The sequence below is a fragment of the Cherax quadricarinatus genome, chromosome 4 (genome assembly GCF_038502225.1).
Source record: "Cherax quadricarinatus isolate ZL_2023a chromosome 4, ASM3850222v1, whole genome shotgun sequence".
NCBI lineage: Eukaryota > Metazoa > Arthropoda > Malacostraca > Decapoda > Parastacidae > Cherax > Cherax quadricarinatus.
This window is the reverse complement of record NC_091295.1, coordinates 41,727,777-41,749,801: the sequence shown is the minus strand read 5'-3', so window position 1 is coordinate 41,749,801 and position 22,025 is coordinate 41,727,777. Positions and strand designations below refer to the sequence as shown.

General features: G+C 39.8%; 1 protein-coding gene across 3 annotated transcripts in view; it reads left to right on the top strand.

The window, feature by feature from the left end:
• Positions 1-2,030: 2,030 nt before the first annotated feature.
• Positions 2,031-22,025, top strand: part of LOC128684575 (uncharacterized protein C1orf87-like) — a 66,324-nt gene continuing 46,329 nt past the window's right edge. The window contains exons 1-2 of one of the 3 annotated variants that reach the window (XM_070096022.1): positions 2,031-2,291; positions 9,195-9,644. In XM_070096022.1, coding sequence (XP_069952123.1) covers positions 9,571-9,644 — 74 coding nt within the window. In that variant the 5' untranslated portion in view covers positions 2,031-2,291; positions 9,195-9,570. Of the gene's footprint in view, positions 2,302-9,194; positions 9,645-13,619; positions 14,411-22,025 lie in introns of those variants that run through there. The other 2 variants (XM_053770867.2, XM_053770868.2) reach the window with 2 other exon arrangements.

The window sequence follows — 22,025 nt, the reverse complement described above, 5'->3', positions numbered from 1 at the left end:
ACTCATTATCTCAGACTTTACACAGCCTTCCATTTTGATAATGTAAACAACTTTTAACGCTAATAATGAGCGCTACAATGACCGCTATTACCACAGTCTTATTACGTCTGCCATCACTGCCACCAGCACTGCCACCACCACCACAGCTACCACCACCACTACCACCATCAATACCACCACCACTGCCACCACCACTGCCACTGCCACCACCACCACCATCACTACCTTGGTAATTCCTTGGTAATTAGGTGGATTCAGGTAACATGCTAGTAACTGGACTCAGGTAACACACTAGTAACTGGACTCAGGTAACACGCTAGTAACTGGACTCAGGTAACACGCTAGTAACTGGACTCAGGTAACACGCTAGTAACCTCTCTTTGGAATATAACCGCAGTAAAAAACGCTGTAAAGACGAGTTTGCAACAGTTTAGTATGAGAGTATAACATCTATATACCGTGAATATATGTGCCACCTTTGTATCATTTGTAACACCGTAAAGATAAAAGGTAAACATATTTATACATCATTAGAATACATCAAAGGTTACAGTGGATGGTTTTACAATTTGTATGATTGCTGGTTGGTTACTGTATCAGGGAAGAGTTTGTATCTGGCATAATAAATATGTATCATCAATATACTTTGATGTATGAATGTATGTGTATACTTGTATCCGATGATTTTTATGTGATTCTAAATATGGTTTTACATCATTATTATACAGTTATACAACTATTATTATACAGTTATACAATCATTATTATACAGTTATAGAATGGTTGAGATAAATACATAGTTCTTATACACAAACATTGATGGTAATTTATGCAGATTTAAACTGAGATAACCCAAAAATTGGCAGACTTATAACTCTGTTCCTGTTTCATGTCCTAGGTGTTGGACAGGTTTGTAGGTGAGGGGAGGAGAGTCATGCAGGCGGCTGTGTAGGCGACACACCCATGTAGCTGCATGTTCGCTCACATGCACACCTCAAAACGGAAAGTCTGAGCGGGCGAGGCTCAAGTGCCAGGTGAGAGTGGCACCCGGCAACCCCTCCGGCACTACTACTGCCACCGTCCCTACCACCACCACCACGGCACACCACGTCCACCTCTCACTGCAGTCGCTTCACTACTGTCACCTCCTTCACCTTTCCAGCCTACCACTGCTGGGAACAAGTTTCTGTTCATACACATACGAGTCTATTTCCAATATAGACATATAATTTTTTCTCAAGACAAACACAAGCCTATTCACAACATCTTGCTCCAGCTCGTGGACTGTTTAACCACGTCTCTAGAAAGTCCATGGTCTAGGAAGTGCTATTGAAATTGCTAGTACATTGAACCCGATAACTTGAAAAAAGTTTTAAATGGTGCAAGTTGCAAGGATGGAACCTTTTAAACAAGATAGTTCGCGGGATCCATTAAAAATAATTGGAAAACCTTGAAGATGAAGCTTGGACCAATCAAATGACTGTTTTGATCATGTTGAAATTACGTTAAGTGTCAGACATAGCTTTTTGTTTAGTGAAAAATTACAGGTGTCATTGTAAGTCAAGCTGTGTATTTTAAAACATGGATTGTATTTTAGTGGGACATAGTGTGAGACATGTGACGTGCAAGACCAAGTGTTCGGTGTGAGATATAGATTATCTTGGAAAAACGACACTGGCTTGTACACACTTGCGTAGTGAATTGTGTTAACTAACGTAGTTGTGGACTTCAACGGGAGGTGTCAAGGCATTACTCTAGTGACTTCACTGAGTATGTTAACCACACCTCCCGAGGGACGTCAAGTTTCGTGTGATTTCAATACGGATTATAACTTTACGCGTACACACACACACACATACACACACACACACACACACACACACACACACACACACACACACACACACACACACACACACACACACACACACACACACACACACACATTTTTTTATTACATTTCAAGTTACCAACAAAAATAGCGGCGGGTCATTAGTATTAAGATAACATAATTAATTGCCACATTTCAATATTTTTTCCAAACTCATTTTAACATTGAATATTTAAGTGTGGTTTTTGAGATTACGATAATCGCAATAATGATTAATTAACTGAGTATTTAGCTCATCTTTTTAATGAGCTAAATATTGAGAAAAGACGAAGAAATAAATAATAATTTGAGAAAGTGGAACAATTATCTGAGTGGTAGTGAAGCACAACTGCAGCGTTCTTACTGGGAATCCGAAGTTGCATCCACGAACGTCAACAGCTAAGACACAGCAGCTTCTTAAGTACGGGCAAGTAAGAGCTCTAATAGAAACAGTAGTAATAGTGGAAGCTGTGTTAGCATTTGTACCAGTAGCAGCTACATCACCAGTAACAGCAAAAACAGTAGCACGATTAGCAGTGGTAATAGCAACACTAGTAATAGTAGTAGTAGTAGTATTAGTGGTAGTAGAATTTATTGCAGTAGAAGCAGTACAACTACTTTAACGGCAACAACAGTAGTAATAGTATTGACATTTGCAGGATCGGTATTAATTTCAACATTCAGTATACCTGGAATATACCTGGAGTGTACCTGAAGAAGGTTTCGGGGGTCAACGCCCCCGCGGCTCGGTCTGAGACCAGGCCTGGTGGTGGATCAGGGTCTGATCAACCAGGCTGTTACTGCTGGCCGCACGCAAACTGATGTACGAACCACAGCCCAGCTGATCAGGTACTGACTTTAGATGCCTGTCCAGTGCCTTCTTGAAGACAGGGGTCTATTGGTAATCCCCCTTATGTATGCTGGGAGGCAGTTGAACAGTCTTGGGCCCCTGACACTTATTGTGTTGTCTCTCAGTGTACTCGTGGCGGCTCTGCTTTTCATTGGGGGAATGTTGGATCACCTGCCGAGTCTTTTGCTTTCACTGGGAGTGATTTTCGTGTGCAAGTTTAGCACTAATCCCTCTAGGATTTTCCAAGTGTATATTATCATGTATCTCTCACGCCTTCGTTCCAGGGAATACAAATCAAGGAACTTCAACCGTTACCAGTAATTTAGGTGCCTCATCGTACTTATGTGTGCCGTGAAAGTTCTTTGTACACTCTCCAAGCCAGCAATTTCGCCTACCTTGAAGGGGGCCGTTAGTGTACAGCAGTATTCCAGCCTAGAGAGAAGCGATTTGAAGAGAATCATCATGGGTTTGGCGTCTCTAGTTTTAAAGGTCCTCATTATCCATCTTATCATTTTCCTACCAGATACGGTAGATACTTTGTTGTGGTCTTTGAAGGCGAGATCCTCTGACATTATCACTCCCAGGTCCTTCTCATTACTTTTTTCGCTCTATTGTATGATTAGAATTTGTTGTATACCCTGATACAGTTTTAATTTCCTCAAGTTTTCCATATCTGAGTAGTTGAAATTTCTCTTCATTGAACTTCATATTGTTTTCAGTGGCTCATTTGAAGATTTGGCTGATGTCCGCTTGGAGTCTTGCGGTGTCTTCGATGGAGGTCACTGTCATGACAGTCTGGGTGTTATCCGCAAAGGAAGACACGGAGCTATGGCTTACATCTCTGCCAGTACATTTACATACTCCGAGAGGTGTTTATATCACTGTCTATATACAAAGAGAGGTGTTTATATCACTGTCTATATACACAGAGAAGCGTTTATATCACTGTAAATATGCACTGAGGGGTTGTTACCTCACTGTTTATACACTAAGTGTTTAAACCCTATTTTAGCAGATAGATCTTGAATCTAGCAAACTCACTAGGTTCAGCAACTATAGCTTACTAGTTTCCAGGTTACAAAGGAAGGAGAGAGAGTGAGAGATGAAAAGGTAAAGAGGGAATGAGAGACCTTCTCTCTCCTATGTGCGGGTTATTTATGTATTGTTCCAGTCACGGTATTGTGCCTTTTTTGTTTTTCTTTCCATGTATTTTGACCCCCTGCAAACCCATGTACTACATTTTGAGCCCACAAATCCATGTATTTTGACCCAACAATCCTACATATTTCGTGACAATCTACACGGATATATTTAGCCAACAACGAGTGCGGTGCCAACTAATGTTTTTCACGAGAAACGTTCCCGGCCAAGGTCAACCCAGGTGGTGGCTGTTGGAAGAGGAAGAGAAAGAAGAAAACGAAGACAAAGAAGGAGGAGGAGAAGAAGGCATAGGTATGCAATATTCAAAGGAATGCGTGTTTATGTGGCATTCATGCTGTTAATAGAACCATAATAATTTTATTATTGTTGTTATGCAACAAGAAGGTGGACTGAGTGGTGGGAACTGCCCGTCCTCTCACCTCCAGATCCAGGAAAAAAAGTCACCGAAAAGAAGTCACAGAAAAAGAGGTCACAACCTAACCTAACCTAAATAAAATGTGACCTTTTCCCAGCGACTTTTTTTCCCTAGCCAAAACTGACTTATTTGCTGTGACTTTTTCCCGTGACAAATTTTCCGGACACCTCACCACCGTACATGACGAGCGTTGGTTTTCCAACGAGTTAGTTCACCTGGGGTGTATCACTACATCCCATTCTTATTGAGTTAACATCAATTTTACGACGTGGTGCTCAACGTCACTTTTTAAAACGCTTCCACTTTTTTCACCTCAAACGCTATTTTCTCTAATTTTTAAATTACCATATTTTCTCACAAAAGGTCTTAGAAAATCACCATAGGCCTTACATGGTCAAGGTCAGGGTCAAGGGTAGGCTTTGGGTTACACTTTAATGTAAAGATTACTGATTTAACATTATGGTACTTTTGTCATGCGCCTTATATGCCGGAAAATACAGTATGTCACGTTAACTTAAGCTAAGTTTAGTTGGGTTGTGTTACGTTACATGAACCTATAAAAACGCATGTGTAACAGTTTACATATATATTTATAAATGTATGTAATTTGGTTATTGACAGTTAAATATACATACATTTGCTTTGTGAATGTTAATATAATTTGAGCTGATCTAGCCTGCATTTATAAGACCGAGAGAGTGGTCGTGTCGTAGTTCCTGCAGAAATAGATGAACTGGACCACCTTAGTAAAAATAACGATGTATAATGACCCTATACGGAGGTTCCTTGATGCTGGTGAAGGGTGTCGATCCAAGGGTTTAGAGCTATTCTCCTTTTCCTTAGGTAGAACCTGATGATGATGCCCTCCAGGTTTATTGTTTCTCCAGTCATATCAGAGCAACAACAACAACAATTACAACACCACCACCAACAACAACACTACCACCAACACCAGCACCACCAACAACACCAACACCACGACCCCCACCATAAACAGCAACAACAACAACACCACAACAACAACAACACCAGCAACAACACCAATAACACCGACAACAACGCCAACAACACCACCGCTAACAATAGCAACACCAGAAACAACGCCAACAACACCAACACCACCAATAATAACAACACCACCACCAATAACAGCACCACTACTAACAACAACACCAATAACAATACCACCTCCAACAATAACACCAACAACAGCAAAACCAAAAACAACAACACCAACAACATCAATTTAAGGGTCACTCCAATTGTTGGCTGACCTAACCGGAAGTGTCGTGTGGTCAGTACCAGGTGTGTCACTGAGGTGACCAGCTGACACTGCTGGTGTGTCACTGAGGTGACCAGCTGACACTGCTGGTGTGTCCCTGAGGTGACCAGCTGACACTGCTGGTGTGTCACTGAGGTGACCAGTTGACACTGTTGGTGTGTCACTGAGGTGACCAGTTGACACTGTTGGTGTGTCACTGAGGTGACCAGTTGACACTGTTGGTGTGTCACTGAGGTGACCAGTTGACACTGTTGGTGTGTCACTGAGGTGACCAGTTGACACTGCTGGTGTGTCACTGAGGTGACCAGTTGACACTGCTGGTGTGTCACTGAGGTGACCAGCTGACACTGGCAGTGAGTCACTGAGGTGACCAGCTGACACTGCTGGTGTCACTGAGGTGACCAGCTGACACTGTTGATGTGTCACTGAGGTGACCAGCTGACACTGGCGGTGAGTCACTGAGGTGACCAGCTGACACTCGTGGTGTCACTGAGGTGACCCAGCTGATACTCGTATTGTGTCAATGACGTAATCCAGCTGACTCTCGCGGTATCACTGACGTGACCTAGCTAACACTCGTGATGTCACTGACGTGACCTAGCTAACGCTCGTGATGTTATTGACGTGACCCAGCTGACACTCGTGGTGTCACCAGCCTTAGGTAGGGAAATTAGGTCAAGTTAGGTTTGTTTAAGTATGATCAAGTTTGGTTAAGTAAGATTAAAATTGGTTAGGTTAGATTTAGTTAAATGAAGGTTGTGTTACCTTAGGTTTCGTAAAGTTAGGTTAGGTAAAGTTATGTTAGCTAAGGTGTCGTATAGTTAGAGTTACACCAACGTCTAAAACGTAAAATTAACCACAAATAAGTAAAGAAAAACTTCTATCCGTCTGGTAACGTTGAAACTTGCATAAATATCATTGATGGTACCAGAATAAGTTAAGGATTCTTCTTGAGATTCGCCGGTATGGCTGGCCCGGGTGTATGCCAGTTGGTGACCCGGCCTTTGCTCCCCATTGTGGGAACGTCGTTGACATTCAAAATGTCTTCCCGCAGACTCGTAGGAAGAAGCTATGCCTCTGGTCTGCCACCTTCCCCTCCCCATGGGGCTCGTCGGGAGTGGCAGAGTTCGTGGAGCCGCAGGTGGTGGTGTGCTCTTAACGAGTGGCACCAGTCTGACTCCTTCCCCCTCCCTCCTCCTCCTTAGACCCTCCTTTCCCCTCCTAAACCTTTTGGTCCCCTCCACTCCCCTCCTCCTCCCATTCGATTCACTGTGGCGTGTGAGCACAGTCTTTCAGTGTGGTATTCATTACCCGGAAGCAAAAGCAGGTTATAATATATATCATGAACTAGTACACTCATGTAGGTTAGGTAAGGTTTTTCAGGAAACACAGCAAGTGTTTCCTGTCTTGGGTCTTAATTATACGATGACCCGCAGCTGGAGCTTTTGGTCATCTGACTGAGACCTTCCACTAGTTAACCCGTCCACCCCTTAAAAAATATTACGGTTATAATTATAGCATTATTACTCGTATAAGTCATTCGGGTCAAGAAGTTGTGGCTCGATTCTCCGTCAGTATATTGTGGTCCTCAGCCAGGCTGTTGGTGGTGGCCCAGGGCAGTAGCTGAGTGTGTGATCACACACAAAAGGAAGTAGTAACAGATTAACACTTAACAGGAAGAATATATCTTAAGGATTATTAAGCCAAGATAACGAAACAAAACCAAATATTAAAACTTATACCCACTGAAATGTTTCTCAACCGACTAACTCCTAAGTACTTATTTATTACTAGGTAGACAGGGGCAGTAGGTGCACAGTTGTCCTCAAATATCTTTTAAGTTATACCATGAAATAAGGAAAGATCCTGGACTTCACCTTACGAAACAAATCAAATGAGATAGTAATTATGGACAAGGTAGATTATAGTGGAAAGTTGAACATGTTATGAGAAGACTGGGGAACTTACGTGCCTCTTAAATGTTAAGTTAATTCACGTACAGAGTTGATCTTCATTAAATACCTTCCTAATGTACGACATTTGTTCACTACTCTTCACAGTGAAGGAATTCTTCACGTTCCTTTAGTTCATCTGAAAGGTTAGTCTCCAGCTGTGTTCCCTTGTTCCTTTTCCTTTCATCTAAATGAATCTCACATTACCACTGGTGACAAATACATACGTTCCGCAGCAACCTTCTACTGGGACAACGTTTCTTTCTCTATGGAGCTTTCTCTTTGTGTAAAACTTTATCATGTTTCTCTCTGTGTAGAGCTTTACCATATTTCACTCTGTGTAAACCTGTTGGAAATTATGTTTCGCTCTGTGTAAAACTAGCAAGACATCACTTGTAACAGCTCTACGCAGAGCAAAACGTTGTCTCAATGAAAGCTTGTTGTGCAGCCTGTGTCTTCTCTCTGGTACCAGCAACAGTTCACCAACTGAATCCATCCCATCCTTATCAACTTTTGTCAACACTATATGAAAAATTAATCAGAATAATTACGCTGCACTAAACGAAGAAATAATTATTACACAGTTCCTTGAATTGTATTTTGAATAATTAATCAAATGAGGCATTTTAGTGTACTAGCATTGTTAACAGATTTCCATATGGACTTCTGTTATATAAGGCCCTTTGTTGCGTCTGTGTGGGTTCGATCACACCATGCACTAGAGTACTGTTATCATGATAATACAGAATGAGACCTCGGTTCTTTGCTTTGAGTTAGGAATGTGTGTACTCATCTATTTGTGCTCAACTGTTTCTGGTTGCAGGAATCGAGTCACAGCTCTTGACTCCGCCTCTTCGCTGGTCGCTACTAGGTCCACTCTTTCCCTGTGTGTGTGTGTGTGTACTCACCTAATTGTGCTTGCAAGGGTCGATTTATAGCTCGTGTGTGTGTGTGTGTGTGTGTGTGTGTGTGTGTGTGTGTGTGTGTGTGTGTGTGTGTGTGTGTGTGTGTGTGTGTGTGTGTGTGTGTGTGTGTGTGTGTGTGTGTGTGTGTGTGTGTGTGCGTGTGCGCGTAAAGAGGTATAGCGAATATGACAGTATACTTTTCTGTATCAAGGGGCGAACTTATATATTTAGAATGTTTTTCATTAGTTAGATCAGGGGGGTCGGCAAGGACAAATAATTTTGTTATGGAAAACGCAGTGAGGAGTAGAGAAAAAATTATTTAAGTAAGCACAGATTTTGCGACACTCCAGCACTGGCGATATAAACCTTTGAAAAAAAAAATAGTTAGAAAGCCAAACCGAATATTTCGGCCAATATCCGAGGCCTTCCTTAGGAAAGTTTTAGCTGTCTTAACACTCCACTAGATGGTGAATGTCTGATTTTTTTAAATGCAGTGTAAAAGGTAAGTAGGTTTATTTAGGCACAGTTACACATAAGTACAGTTATCATACAGTGTAAATTACCTAGGATAATCAAAAGAATGGCAGACAAATGACTTATTTCCATTGGTGTCTTTGTCGGTACGGTAAGCCAGATGTTACTTAACCTGATACAGGTGATCGTGTGAGAGAGACCCGTGTTAGAGACACTTGTGCTGTGTCTTGATGAATGACTCACTCTTACCTTCCCATCTTTATGCCATTTTATTTTACATTACAGATATGTGGCCGTGTGAGGGGAAAATGTACAGCTGCCATTAAAAGAGTGACGTCACAAGTAAGTCAGTACATATAGTACTACCACAGCAGATGACCAGAGATGACCTCCTCATTACAAGTTCTGGATATATTACTCCTAATAATTACCATACATGACATTAAAATCACTTGGTTCTACATTTCTGTGACCCTCAGTTATGACGTCAATATTATGTATCCACATGCCTCATTCATTGGTGCTTGAGTATGACGTCAAGACCACGTGACCATACTGTGCCACTGCTACTTGTCCTCAAGTATGACGTCAAGATCACGTGACCATACTATGCTACTACTATTGGTCCTCAAGTATGACGTCATGATCACTTGACTTAGGGATGCCACAAAGGTTCGTTCCTATGTACGATGTCAAGATCCGAGGAGGAAAACGCATAGTGGAATGGAGGTTTGGGTAAGTACATTGATATTTAATAATACGTAATGGAATTACCGACAGTATGTTAGGTAAATGGACACAGATGAAACTACAGTGACATTTTATTGTGGCAACGTTTCACTCTTCTGGAGCTTTGTCAAGCCGTTTCAGTTCCTGGAGAGCGAAACGTTGTCACAATAAAATGTCACATTAGTTTCATCTGTGACCATTTACCTAATGACATTTGTTATTAAATAATATTTCATTGAGGATATATTCAAAATGGGATAAAATACAGAGAAGTTGATAATTAAGACACATGTGCAACAGTTGGGTATCTTTATTGATGAGACATTTCGCCTACATAGTAGACTTCTTCAGTCAAATACAGAGGCAGTAGTGAAATGAAGATGGAGAATTATTTGAGGTGGTCAGTCCCTCAGCCTGGAGAAGAGTTCATCTCCGTGGTCTGGAACGATACCTGAGAGGTCGTACGTGAAGCAATGCATCACAAAAGATATAATAAGACAAAATCCCCAGGATATATAACCTGGTAATCAGTGTCATATTATTTACCAGGAAAGATTCAAAACAAAAGAATGTGAAGGAAATTAAACCCCCAGCTCAGCAGCCATAGAAATATGAGACAACATTTAAGATCAATGAGAAGTGAGACCAGCTAGACAGCAAATTAAAATCGGACTCCTTACACAGTGGGCCCAAAGTCTAGTGCTTTTTCTAGCGAGCTGAAAGAGGTATCTACACAAAACCCTACCACTTTACACCGTGAAAATATTTCACTGGTCATAGAGCAAGTTACTGAGAGCTTAGTGACATACTTGTGTTATTGGTCAACTCTTCATAACTGCCTATACTGACCCCTGTCATTTATAAAGATTTTAAATATTTAGACGAATATACTTCCGGATAACATTTATATATACTGTCATAGGAAGAATTTTAAAATTATCATTAAATAAAAAAAGTACGGAGTTAAAGCGAATTTATTTAAAAAGTTTGTCAGTCCTTGAAATATATGTTAACATACTTCCTCCAGTGAGGTAAACTGGTCTTTTGAATTTAAGTTCTCTGTTTAAAATGCATTTGATTTTGCTGGTACACTGAATTGCTGATATAATTTTTTTTGAGACTGTGCATCGGAGAAACTTTTACATATATTGGCAAAACAGTTTTATGGACTGGATAGTGAAGACCAGCGAGTTGGTGTTCACGAGTTATTCAGACCCAGGTTATAAAATTTATTTATATGGTTTATCTCCCATTGATGTCATTTTAAATTTCTGACAATGGGAAGCTTATTTTTGGCAAATAACCAAACTTAATAAAGAAAACTTGAGTCGATGTTTCAGTCGGCCGTGAACCGTCATTAATCACAGCTAACATGCTTGTCAGTGCTGTTCCACTGAGCTCACCCAAATGTTTCTGTGGGTATGATACACTGGAGGAATTACGATACTAAAGATGGGAATGTTTGATAGACTTCTGCTACCCAGTGCATTCAAAACAACGAAAAAAGAAATGTTCACAACATTTAATTTTCAGATTATAAAATATTTTGTATTTTTATTTTTAAGATATTTCGAAAAATCTCTAAAAAAAAATTGTTTGAATTTTTATGGCCCTGGAAATTCAGCTCCGTCGATACCCATCATCATTAAAAGGGTCCTGTATGAGAGGCTTGTCAGCGATCTTTCATTCATTATGTCACAAAGGTTATGTTGCATTGATCACGTCCCAAAGGTTAGGTTATACAAGAAGAGGTAACTTATTAAAATATTCAAAATTATGCAATCAGGATTAGCGATACCATTGTGATGATCTGTTGATTGTTGTCGCACTGAGAATAACACTGGTCTTGTGTGTACCAGAGTGCTGCCATGCACGATATACCACGAAGTATTCTGATTAATAAACTTAAGTTGTTTTAAGTTTAAAGTTAAAGCCAACCAGGTTGGCCGTTTGTGTTTCTGTTGCACTGAAATAATTCCCACAATGGCATTAAAACGAGACAAATTCACTATCCACGATTTGCATATTTATAATTCTTAGGATTGACATGTTTATACTAATAATACATTTAATAATCTTCAAAACATTTCTTAAGGACTTTTAGCTTGTTATTTTGCCTGCATGTGCGTGAGGAAAGTACAACCTTCAGAACTCTCAGTTGAGCTCCTGTAGATGGACTAGAAGGAAGTACTGCCTTCAGGTGGAGGTGGACTAGAAGGAAGTACTGCCTTCAGGTGGAGGTGGACTAGAAGGAAGTACTGCCTTCAGAACTCCCAGCTGAGCTCCTGGAGGTGGATTGGAGGGAGGTGAGCTTGGAACGTGAGGGGTCTTATCATTTTCGTAATTTGATCGAACTGACTGTTACGGTCAAGGTCATTCGAACCGTCTAAATCCAGCAGACAGAACCCGGACTCAATCATCGTGCGAGTCAAGGGAAAATCTTGTGATACATGCTGCCTTTGTTTACTTAGCAATAAACTGATACCTAGAAGTTAGTCTGCTGTTGTGGGTTAAATCCTAGGGAAGAGGACCTTAGGATTCCAACGGAAATTAGTCACGCTGCTTGCCTTTATTAGGTTATTCTGGGTTGTTAACCCTCCTGAGTTTAATATTCAAATTTTGATACGTATGGTTCAGTCTTACAAGGCGACCGATTTAGTAGTAATTTGTTTGTGGCTAGAAAATTGATTCCTGCTTCCACTGTTTACTCTTCATCAGAAGATTGATTTGGTTAGCCAAGGCAGTGAGGGTGAAAATCCAGAGCCTTAGCATGACCTGACGATCGTTACTGTGTGGTTGCTATGCCACGCTCTGGTGACGTCAGGTAAACAAGACGAGTGGGCGCTCATAGTCGCCACAAGATGTCTATCTTCATAGTGATCTTGGTTATCCCGATTATTATTATTACAATCTTCATAGTGATCTTGGTTATCCCGATTATTATTATTACAATCAAGGAGGAAGCGCTAAACCCGGAGAATTATACAGCGCCTGGGGGGGGATGTGGAAGGCATTCAGGCTTAATTGGGGAACTGGAGCACAGATCCAATTCCCTAAATCAAGAGCCCCTCACCAACATCAAGGAACCTTCCTTGAGGGGGGGTTATCCCGAGTGCTGAATACCTATTGTTATAACGACTGTCTCCTGTGTTATATTCGCATGTGTTCGACTGAAGAAGGATGTTGTGCAGGCGAAACGTTTCGGCAATAAAGATATTTAAGTGTTGTACATGTGTTATTTATCGGTATTGTCCGTCATCAGTAATGTGATATAACCATAAATAAACTGATTTGTTATATTTATACTTGTCTCTTTAATCATTATACATAATATATATATAACTACATTCTTCACTGCCAACGAGTTAAGAAGAATAAACTTACACATCTTGATGAAAATTATACATACTGCTCTATATAGGAGTTACAAAATTATATTTATAACTATTATTATTATTATTATTATTATTATTATTATATTCATGGGGGAGCGTTAACCCCGTTGGGGTCATATAGGTCCTAGAACAATGGAAGCATTCAAACTGGATTCAAGGAAGTGGAGCACCAATCCAATTCCTTAAATCAAGAGCCCCTCAACAACATCAAGGATTTATAACATAAGAGAATCCATATGAAAAATGATCCCATAGTTAGTAAAAATAATAACTATTATGTACAGTATTAATTAGGCTGTTTTATGTACGCTCACTATAGTTGTTTCTTGGTCTGTTCCGTGCAACATTTAGGAGTCATTAATGCACAAATTCTTTCATAATTAGTAAACCGGCGTGTACAGTCGCGAACATAATACTCCGCATTTTTTCGTTAAAAAAATTGTGGTTTAAAGTTCATCCGGTAGATGGCAGGCGGCGCTAGCACACCGCACCTGACACACACACACACACACACACGAACAGTTAAGAGGCGGGGCCAGGAGTTATGTCTCGACTCCTGCAACCACAAATAGGTGAGTACACACACAAACATGACAACGCGCGCACACAGCAGCCACCTCCTGGCTGCGCCTGACCACTCACCAGGTGAGCTTCAGGTGAAACACAGCAGACACACCTGTGTTGTCAGTGTAGCTGGGAGCTGAGTAGCCACAGTCCCAGCCATCAAGATGAACATCTCTTAAGATTATTTCACTTTTATATGGACACGCCGCAGCTTGGAAAATACCTATGGAATTATCACATCTAAAATATCATTTACGTATATATATAATTAACATTTTGAACACATGCATTTGAAGATAACGATAATGAATAAAAAATAAATAATACCAAAATATGATTAACTAAGTTTTGAAGACGCTAAAATTAGATAAAAACAATAATTTCCTGTGTAAAATAGAGTACTGAAAACATGAAATTCAATAGTATTGTTAGTGAACATATCTTTTTCAATAAAAATGTCTGTAAGGGAGATTAAAAAAAGTTAAATTTCTCAATAACTTCACAGGAAAATAGTGATTATAACAGTGTTCTCAAACTGTATTTGAGAAAGAACTGAAACTGAAAACACAGTTAATCAGCGCAGAAATTTCCAGCTGGAACTAACTGCAACGTTAGTCACCCAGTCTAGAATATATTCTGAAGGGAAGATGGTGGTTGCACAGAGCGTGTAAGGGAGTCTTGATATATATACATATATACATACATAAACACAGAATTGTGGCTGTGAAAAAGTAAGATGGTGGGTCCCTAATGAAGTCTCGCCATGTGCTGTGCGGTGGTCACCCGTGATTTGATCTACCCGCGTCAGAAACAGTAAGTCACTCACCCACAACTTAACATTCTTTCCATCTGTTAAATTTTTACCAACCTTGTCCTAATTTTTGTTCATCTTGGGCTGGTTTTCCCCTACACCTGGTGTTGATTTTCTCCCCACAGGGCTGGTGCTGATTCCCCCCACACACCTGGTCTTGATTTCCCCCACACCTGGTGTTGAGTGTCCAATACGCCTGGTGTTGATTTTTTTATCCACTGATTTTTCCCAAAATTTGGTGCTAATTTCGTCCAGGTGGTGCTGATTTTGCACCCTTTTTTAGATTTACACACCTGTGCACACCTGGTTCATATCATACCAGCTATATGCTACACCTGTGCACATCTGATTCATATCATACCAGCAATGCACTACACCTGTACAAACGTGTCATTCCACACCTTCACGTATCCACCTATTGCAAAGTGTGCTGCATACCTGAGTTCCTTATGAGAGTTTTAACTTTCGTTTTATTAATTAACTTTAAAAATGTATATATCGTATATTAAAGGAATAACGAGCATTCGTGTGAAGGTCGAGGTTCTCATCAAATTTCGCTGAATTCACCAAAGTTTTTCACGTCATGATTTTTTCCCATATGTCAGGAAAGTTACTTTGTTAAGTGATATTGCGGAAACTATTCCAATATATTTAACTCAACTAGACTGTTAGTAGTTTTTAACATGTTGCATATTGTAGTTTTGCTAAATTTTTAATTAAAGAATGTGTGTGTGCTCAACTAATTGTGGTTGCAGGGGTCGATTCACAGCTCCTGTGTGTGTGTGTGTGTGTGTGTGTGTGTGTGTGTGTGTGTGTGTGTGTGTGAGAGAGAGAGAGAGAGAGAGAGAGAGAGAGGATGTGTGTGACTATGGAAAGTTTCAGTAACATCTCTGAACTCGGTGTAACATATTTCGTGTAATTTATAAGAGTGAATACTTTTCACGGTGTATAAAGTCGTACAGATGTTGCTTACATTCTTTTCCATATTACTGGGTAATTTTTACCTTGTTTCATGTGTTTATAGAGGCGACCACTTCTCCAGCGATACCTAACATCTGCTCCATAGCATATTTATAATAGTACATCTGCTATACCTAGCACCTGTTCCATAACATATTTATAACACCATATCTGCTACACAGCATATTTGTAGCAACACATCTGCTACACAGCATATTTATAATAATACATCTGCTGTATTTTACATCTGCTATGCAGCATATTTATATCAACACATATGCTGCACCATACATCTGCAACACAGTAAATCTGTAACAGGACATGCGCTGCCCTATACATTTGCTACACAGCGTATTTGTAACAGCATATCTACACTTCGCATCCACTACACAACATATTTTTAATTTAAAACATTTGTTACACTTTATACCTGCTACACATACACCACTCCACAAATCAATGTTGCCTTACTCTACACAAGAATGTGAACCTCCTCTGCCCTCCCACTCAATGTCTCCTTATTACTCTCTTCTTCCTTACGCTTTCATCTTCCTCACCTCCCTTTATTCGTTCTCTTTCGTCCCATTCCCTTCCATCTGGGGTTAGACTCTACAATGTCTTAATTTTATTCACGATTTAGGTTTTTGTTTATATTTCGTGAGGTCACAGACGAAACAGTAATATAAAAATCATAACATTTGCCTCTGATACATTTTAATATTTACTTTAAAGAGAATTCTGCAGATTGGTTAGTTTATTTACCGGCTGTCGAGGGTCATTAAGCCATCACGTAACCTGTTAACCACTAGTCAGGGATACTTTACTACCTAAAATATCGATTAGATCTTACTGTATATATACTGAGATTTAGAAATCTCTTCATATATGTACGTAGAAATATACACCTCACGATGCATATACAATTAGACACACACCTCTCTCTGCATGTACACTGAGAGATGCACACCTTTCGATGTATATGCACAGAAATATACACCACTCGGTGTATATATCTTTGACGAAAGACTTTCTACACATCAGCCTTACTACGAACGTTTATTCAAATATAGAAAAAATTGTATTCTATAATTAATTTCCCAAGAGAAGGTTGACAAATGTTTTACTAAGGCGTTTTTCTGGTTGGCTATTTTTTTCATATCTCACACACGAAAATTTAAAAAAAAATTAGATATGATTTGCTTTTGATAACAAGAAGCAACTTTCCGTCATTCTAATATCAGAGTACATCATTATATTAAAGATGGTAACTATTTTTTCTGCATTATATATAAATTAAAATATACATTATGCAACAATGTGGCAGGCAATAATATTAGCACCTCTTCAACGCACTTATTATATAATATTCACAATGCTATAATATATATTATACAGTATAATTAATATTTCTGCAAAACATATTAGTAACACCTTGCAATAACGATTTAGCTGCAATTGTAGTTGTAAGATTAGTGAACAATATGGCCGATAATGTTTCATGTTCCCAACAATTTTACGCCTTAGCAAACGTAATTGACTAGCTTAGCATTAATGATTTTCTGCCTGAGCGATTGTTATGAAGCCCTGGTGTACATATCAAGAATATTATGAAGAAGAGAATAAGACTACCTCGGATTATTACCCAAGGAGGGATATTAACCCGGGATAACCTAAGAAAGTCAAACGTGGGGTTTATTTCCGTTGGGGTCTTTCCAAGCCTCCCTAGGACCCACAAACACCCGGCTAAATTTTATAGACACCTATATTACTGCTACTTGAACAGGGGCAGCAAATATAATTATACTTGTACAGACGCGTCGACTAGCCCGGGGATAAAGCCTGGACCCATTCGGCTGTGAAGCGAACGCGTTATCACTGAGCTATGAGTCACTGTTATCACAGAGCTATGAGTCACTGTTATCACTGAGCTATGAGTCACTGTTATCACTGAGCTATGAGTCACTGTTATCACTGAGCTATGAGTCACTGTTATCACTGAGCTATGGGTCATTGTTATCACTGAGCTATGGGTCACTGTTATCAGAGCTATGGGTCACCGTTATCACTGAGCTATGGGTCACTGTTATCACTGAGCTATGAGTCACTGTTATCACTAAGCTACGGATCACTGTTATCACTGAGCTATGGGTCACTGTTATCACTGAGCTATGAGTCACTGTTATCACTGAGCTATGGGTCACTGTTATCACAGAGCTATGAGTCACTGTTATCACTGAGCTATGAGTCACTGTTATCACTGAGCTATGAGTCACTGTTATCACTGAGCTATGAGTCACTGTTATCACTGAGCTATGGGTCATTGTTATCACTGAGCTATGGGTCACTGTTATCAGAGCTATGGGTCACCGTTATCACTGAGCTATGGGTCACTGTTATCACTGAGCTATGAGTCACTGTTATCACTAAGCTACGGGTCACTGTTATCACTGAGCTATGAGTCACTGTTATCACTGAGCTATGAGTCACTGTTATCACTGAGCTATGAGTCAGTTATCACTGAGCTATGGGTCACTGTTATCACTGAGCTATGGGTCACTGTTATCACTGAGCTATGGGTCACTGTTATCACTTAGCTATGGGTCACTGTTATCACTGAGCTATGGGTCACTTATCACTGAGCTATGGGTCACTGTTATCACTGATCTATGGGTCACTGTTATCACTGAGCTATGGGTCACTGTTATCACTGAGCTATGAGTCACTGTTATCACTGGGCTATGAGTCACTGTTATCACTGAGCTATGAGTCACTGTTATCACTGAGCTATGGGTCATTGTTATCACTGAGCTATGGGTCACTGTTATCACTGAGCTATGGGTCACCGTTATCACTGAGCTATGGGTCACTGTTATCACTGAGCTATGAGTCACTGTTATTACTGAGCTACGGGTCACTGTTATCACTGAGCTATGAGTCACTGTTATCACTGAGCTATGAGTCACTGTTATCACTGAGCTATGAGTCACTGTTATCACTGAGCTATGGGTCACTGTTATCACTGAGCTATGAGTCACTGTTATCACTGAGCTATGGGTCACTGTTATCACTGAGCTATGAGTCACTGTTATCACTGAGCTATGAGTCACTGTTATCACTGAGTTATGAGTCACTGTTATCACTGAGCTATGGGTCACTGTTATCACTGAGCTATGGGACACTGTTATCACTGAGCTATGGGTCACTGTTATCACTTAGCTATGGGTCACTGTTATCACTGAGCTATGGGTCACTTATCACTGAGCTATGGGTCACTGTTATCACTGAGCTATGGGTCACTGTTATCACTGAGCTATGGGTTACTGTTATCACTGAGCTATGGGTCACTGTTATCACTGAGCTATGGGTCACTGTTATCACTGAGCTATAGGCCACTCTGCTCGTGTTCACCTAACACCTGCATCTGTTCGTCTAGCAGCAAGTAGATACCTAGAAGTTAGTCGACTGCTGTGGGTCGAATCTTGTGGAGGGAACTAAATTTATCAACGAAAATAAAGTACACTAATTAACTTCCTTGAATTATCCTTGATTCTTAACCCACCCCAGTTAATGAATCAAATAAAATTATTCTTTTCTCCTCCTCCTCCTTCTTCTTCCGTTTTTTATTTTCTTTTCTTCTTCTTCTTCTTCTTCTTCTAGTAGCAGTATAAATTTACATGAAAGCGCTATACCTGTAGGAATCATAGACCACCTGTTGAATGTGACTTAATCAGGATTGATCCAAGGAAGAGCATAATTCCAATTCCTTGGGTCAAGAGCCCTTCAGCAGTATGAAGTCAGGAATGAACGTAGGAAAGATGAAAGCGTTATACAAAGAACTACAAGGTTACTGCATGCAAGGCTAAATATTTTAGTAGCACGTCTGTCAATAAGAGAGAGAAAGCAAGAGAGAGAGAGAGAGAGAGAGAGAGAGAGAGAGAGAGAGAGAGAGAGACAAACAGACAAAGAAAGAGAGAGAGAGAGTGTGTGTGTTTGATAAACTAATCAAAAAATATACATTTTATTATGCCTGCTTAATTACGGTCATACTGAGAATCTTGTTACACGTGAGAATCTTATTACATTGCGAAGGACTTGCACGAAATTGAGACTACTCTACAGTATATAGGAATTCTGAAGACCACCAACTATTCTTGAACTGAAGAATATTAATTTAGTTAAGCTAGACTAGACTAACGCAGAATGACTAAGCGATGTTCCAGTTGGTCGTCAGCAACTTACGGAAGTTGTGAAGTTGTAATGATCTCAGTAATACTCTGGTTGTAGCACATTAGATTAGGTTAGGTAATATTTGTCAGGAAAAAAGACAAGTGTTTCCTGACTCTGCTCTTAGTCATATGATGGCTCGCAGCTGGAGCTTTTAGTCATATGACCGAGTCCTTCAGCTGGCTTACCGGTCCACTCCTTTAAAAATTATAATTAAATTTATAAGCCTTTCATCTTATTGTGGCACATTGTTATTATTATATTCATCGTTAAGATCTAAACCAGTAAGGGTTATACGGAGTCTGGGTGGACTGGAATAATCTGATTTGATCCTAGGAAGGGGAGGATAGGTCCAATTCAATTGATCAAGTGTTCTCCAATAACTTACAGTCACCTCTCTAGAACGGCCATCAAGACACATTACGTTGATGACAGCAAACTGCAGAGACATGGCTGTGTCTTCTTTCAACAAACCGGCTGTATCCCACCGAGAATGGGTGGCCCAAAAAGTAAAACAAAGTTTCTCTTTTAACTTTAGTAATGTATATTCAACGTGAAATCATCTCGAAGCAGTATGTAAAGAGCTAAACAAAAGTACCAGTGTTAGTTTTATGGATGTGCATGTGACACAGTGTTACAGGTCTTACTCATTTAAATTGTGAATAGCATTATTTTAAGTCAGACTGTTTTTCAGAGTATTATCAGTCTTACAAGATGACAGTATTTTAAAAGTGTATCGTAGTAGGCTTTACCTTGTGTCTCGTAGTAGGCTTTACCTTGTGTCTCGTAGTAGGCTTTACCTTGTGTCTCGTAGTAGGCTTTACCTTGTGTCTCGTAGTAGGCTTTACCTTGTGTCTCGTAGTAGGCTTTACCTTGTGTCTCGTAGTAGGCTTTACCTTGTGTCTCGTAGTAGGCTTTACCTTATGTCTCGTAGTAGGCTTTACCTTGTGTCTCGTAGTAGGCTTTACCTTGTGTCTCGTAGTAGGCTTTACCTTGTGTCTCGTAGTAGGCTTTACCTTGTGTCTCGTAGTAGGCTTTACCTTGTATTCTGAACCAAGGGGGAAGTATGTGTCTAATTTCCGGATACCTAGGTGGTGTTTTGGTATCAGAGCAGAGCTCTGTTTAACTCTCGTTGATGTTATCTGTCGATGATATTATCTCTCGTTGGTGCTATGTCGTGTTATTATCTCTCGATGATGTTATCTCTCGTTGATGTTATCTCTCGATGATGTCAGCTCTCATTGATGTTATCTCTCGTTGATGTTATCTCTTGTTGATGTTATCTCTCGTTGATGTTATCTCTCGTTGATGTTATCTCTCGTTGATGATATCTCTTGTTGATGTTATCTCTCGTTGATGTTATCTCTTGTTGATGTTATCTCTCGTTGATTTTATCTCGTTGATGTTATCTCTCGTTGATGTTATTTCTCGTTGATGTTATCTCTCGTTGATGTTATCTCTTGTTGATGTTATCTCTTGTTGATGTTATCTCTCGTTGATTTTATCTCGTTGATGTTATCTCTCGTTGATGTCATCTCTCGCTGATGTTATTTCTTGTTGATGTTATCTCTCGTTGATGTTATCTATCGATAATGTTATCTCTCGTTGATGTTATCTCTCGAGGATGTCAGCTCACTGATGTTTTCTCTCGTTGATGTTATCTCTCGTTGATGTTATCTCTCGTTGATGTTATCTCTCGTTGATGTTTTCTCTCGTTAATGTTATCTCTCGTTGATGTTATCTCTCATTGATGTTATCTCTCGTTGACGTTATCTCTCGTTGATGTTATCTCTCGTTGATGTTATCTCTCGTTGATGTTTTCTCTCGTTAATGTTATCTCTCGTTGATGTTATCTCTCATTGATGTTATCTCTCGTTGACGTTATCTCTCGTTGATGTTTCTGTCATTGATGTTATCTCTCGTTGATGTTATCTCTCGTTGATGATATCTCTTGTTGATGTTATCTCTCGTTGATGTTATCTCTTGTTGATGTTATCTCTCGTTGATTTTATCTCGTTGATGTTATCTCTCGTTGATGTTATTTCTCGTTGATGTTATCTCTCGTTGATGTTATCTCTTGTTGATGTTATCTCTTGTTGATGTTATCTCTCGTTGATTTTATCTCGTTGATGTTATCTCTCGTTGATGTCATCTCTCGCTGATGTTATTTCTTGTTGATGTTATCTCTCGTTGATGTTATCTATCGATAATGTTATCTCTCGTTGATGTTATCTCTCGAGGATGTCAGCTCACTGATGTTTTCTCTCGTTGATGTTATCTCTCGTTGATGTTATCTCTCGTTGATGTTTTCTCTCGTTAATGTTATCTCTCGTTGATGTTATCTCTCATTGATGTTATCTCTCGTTGACGTTATCTCTCGTTGATGATTCTGTCATTGATGTTATCTCTCGTTGATGTTATCTCTCGTTGATG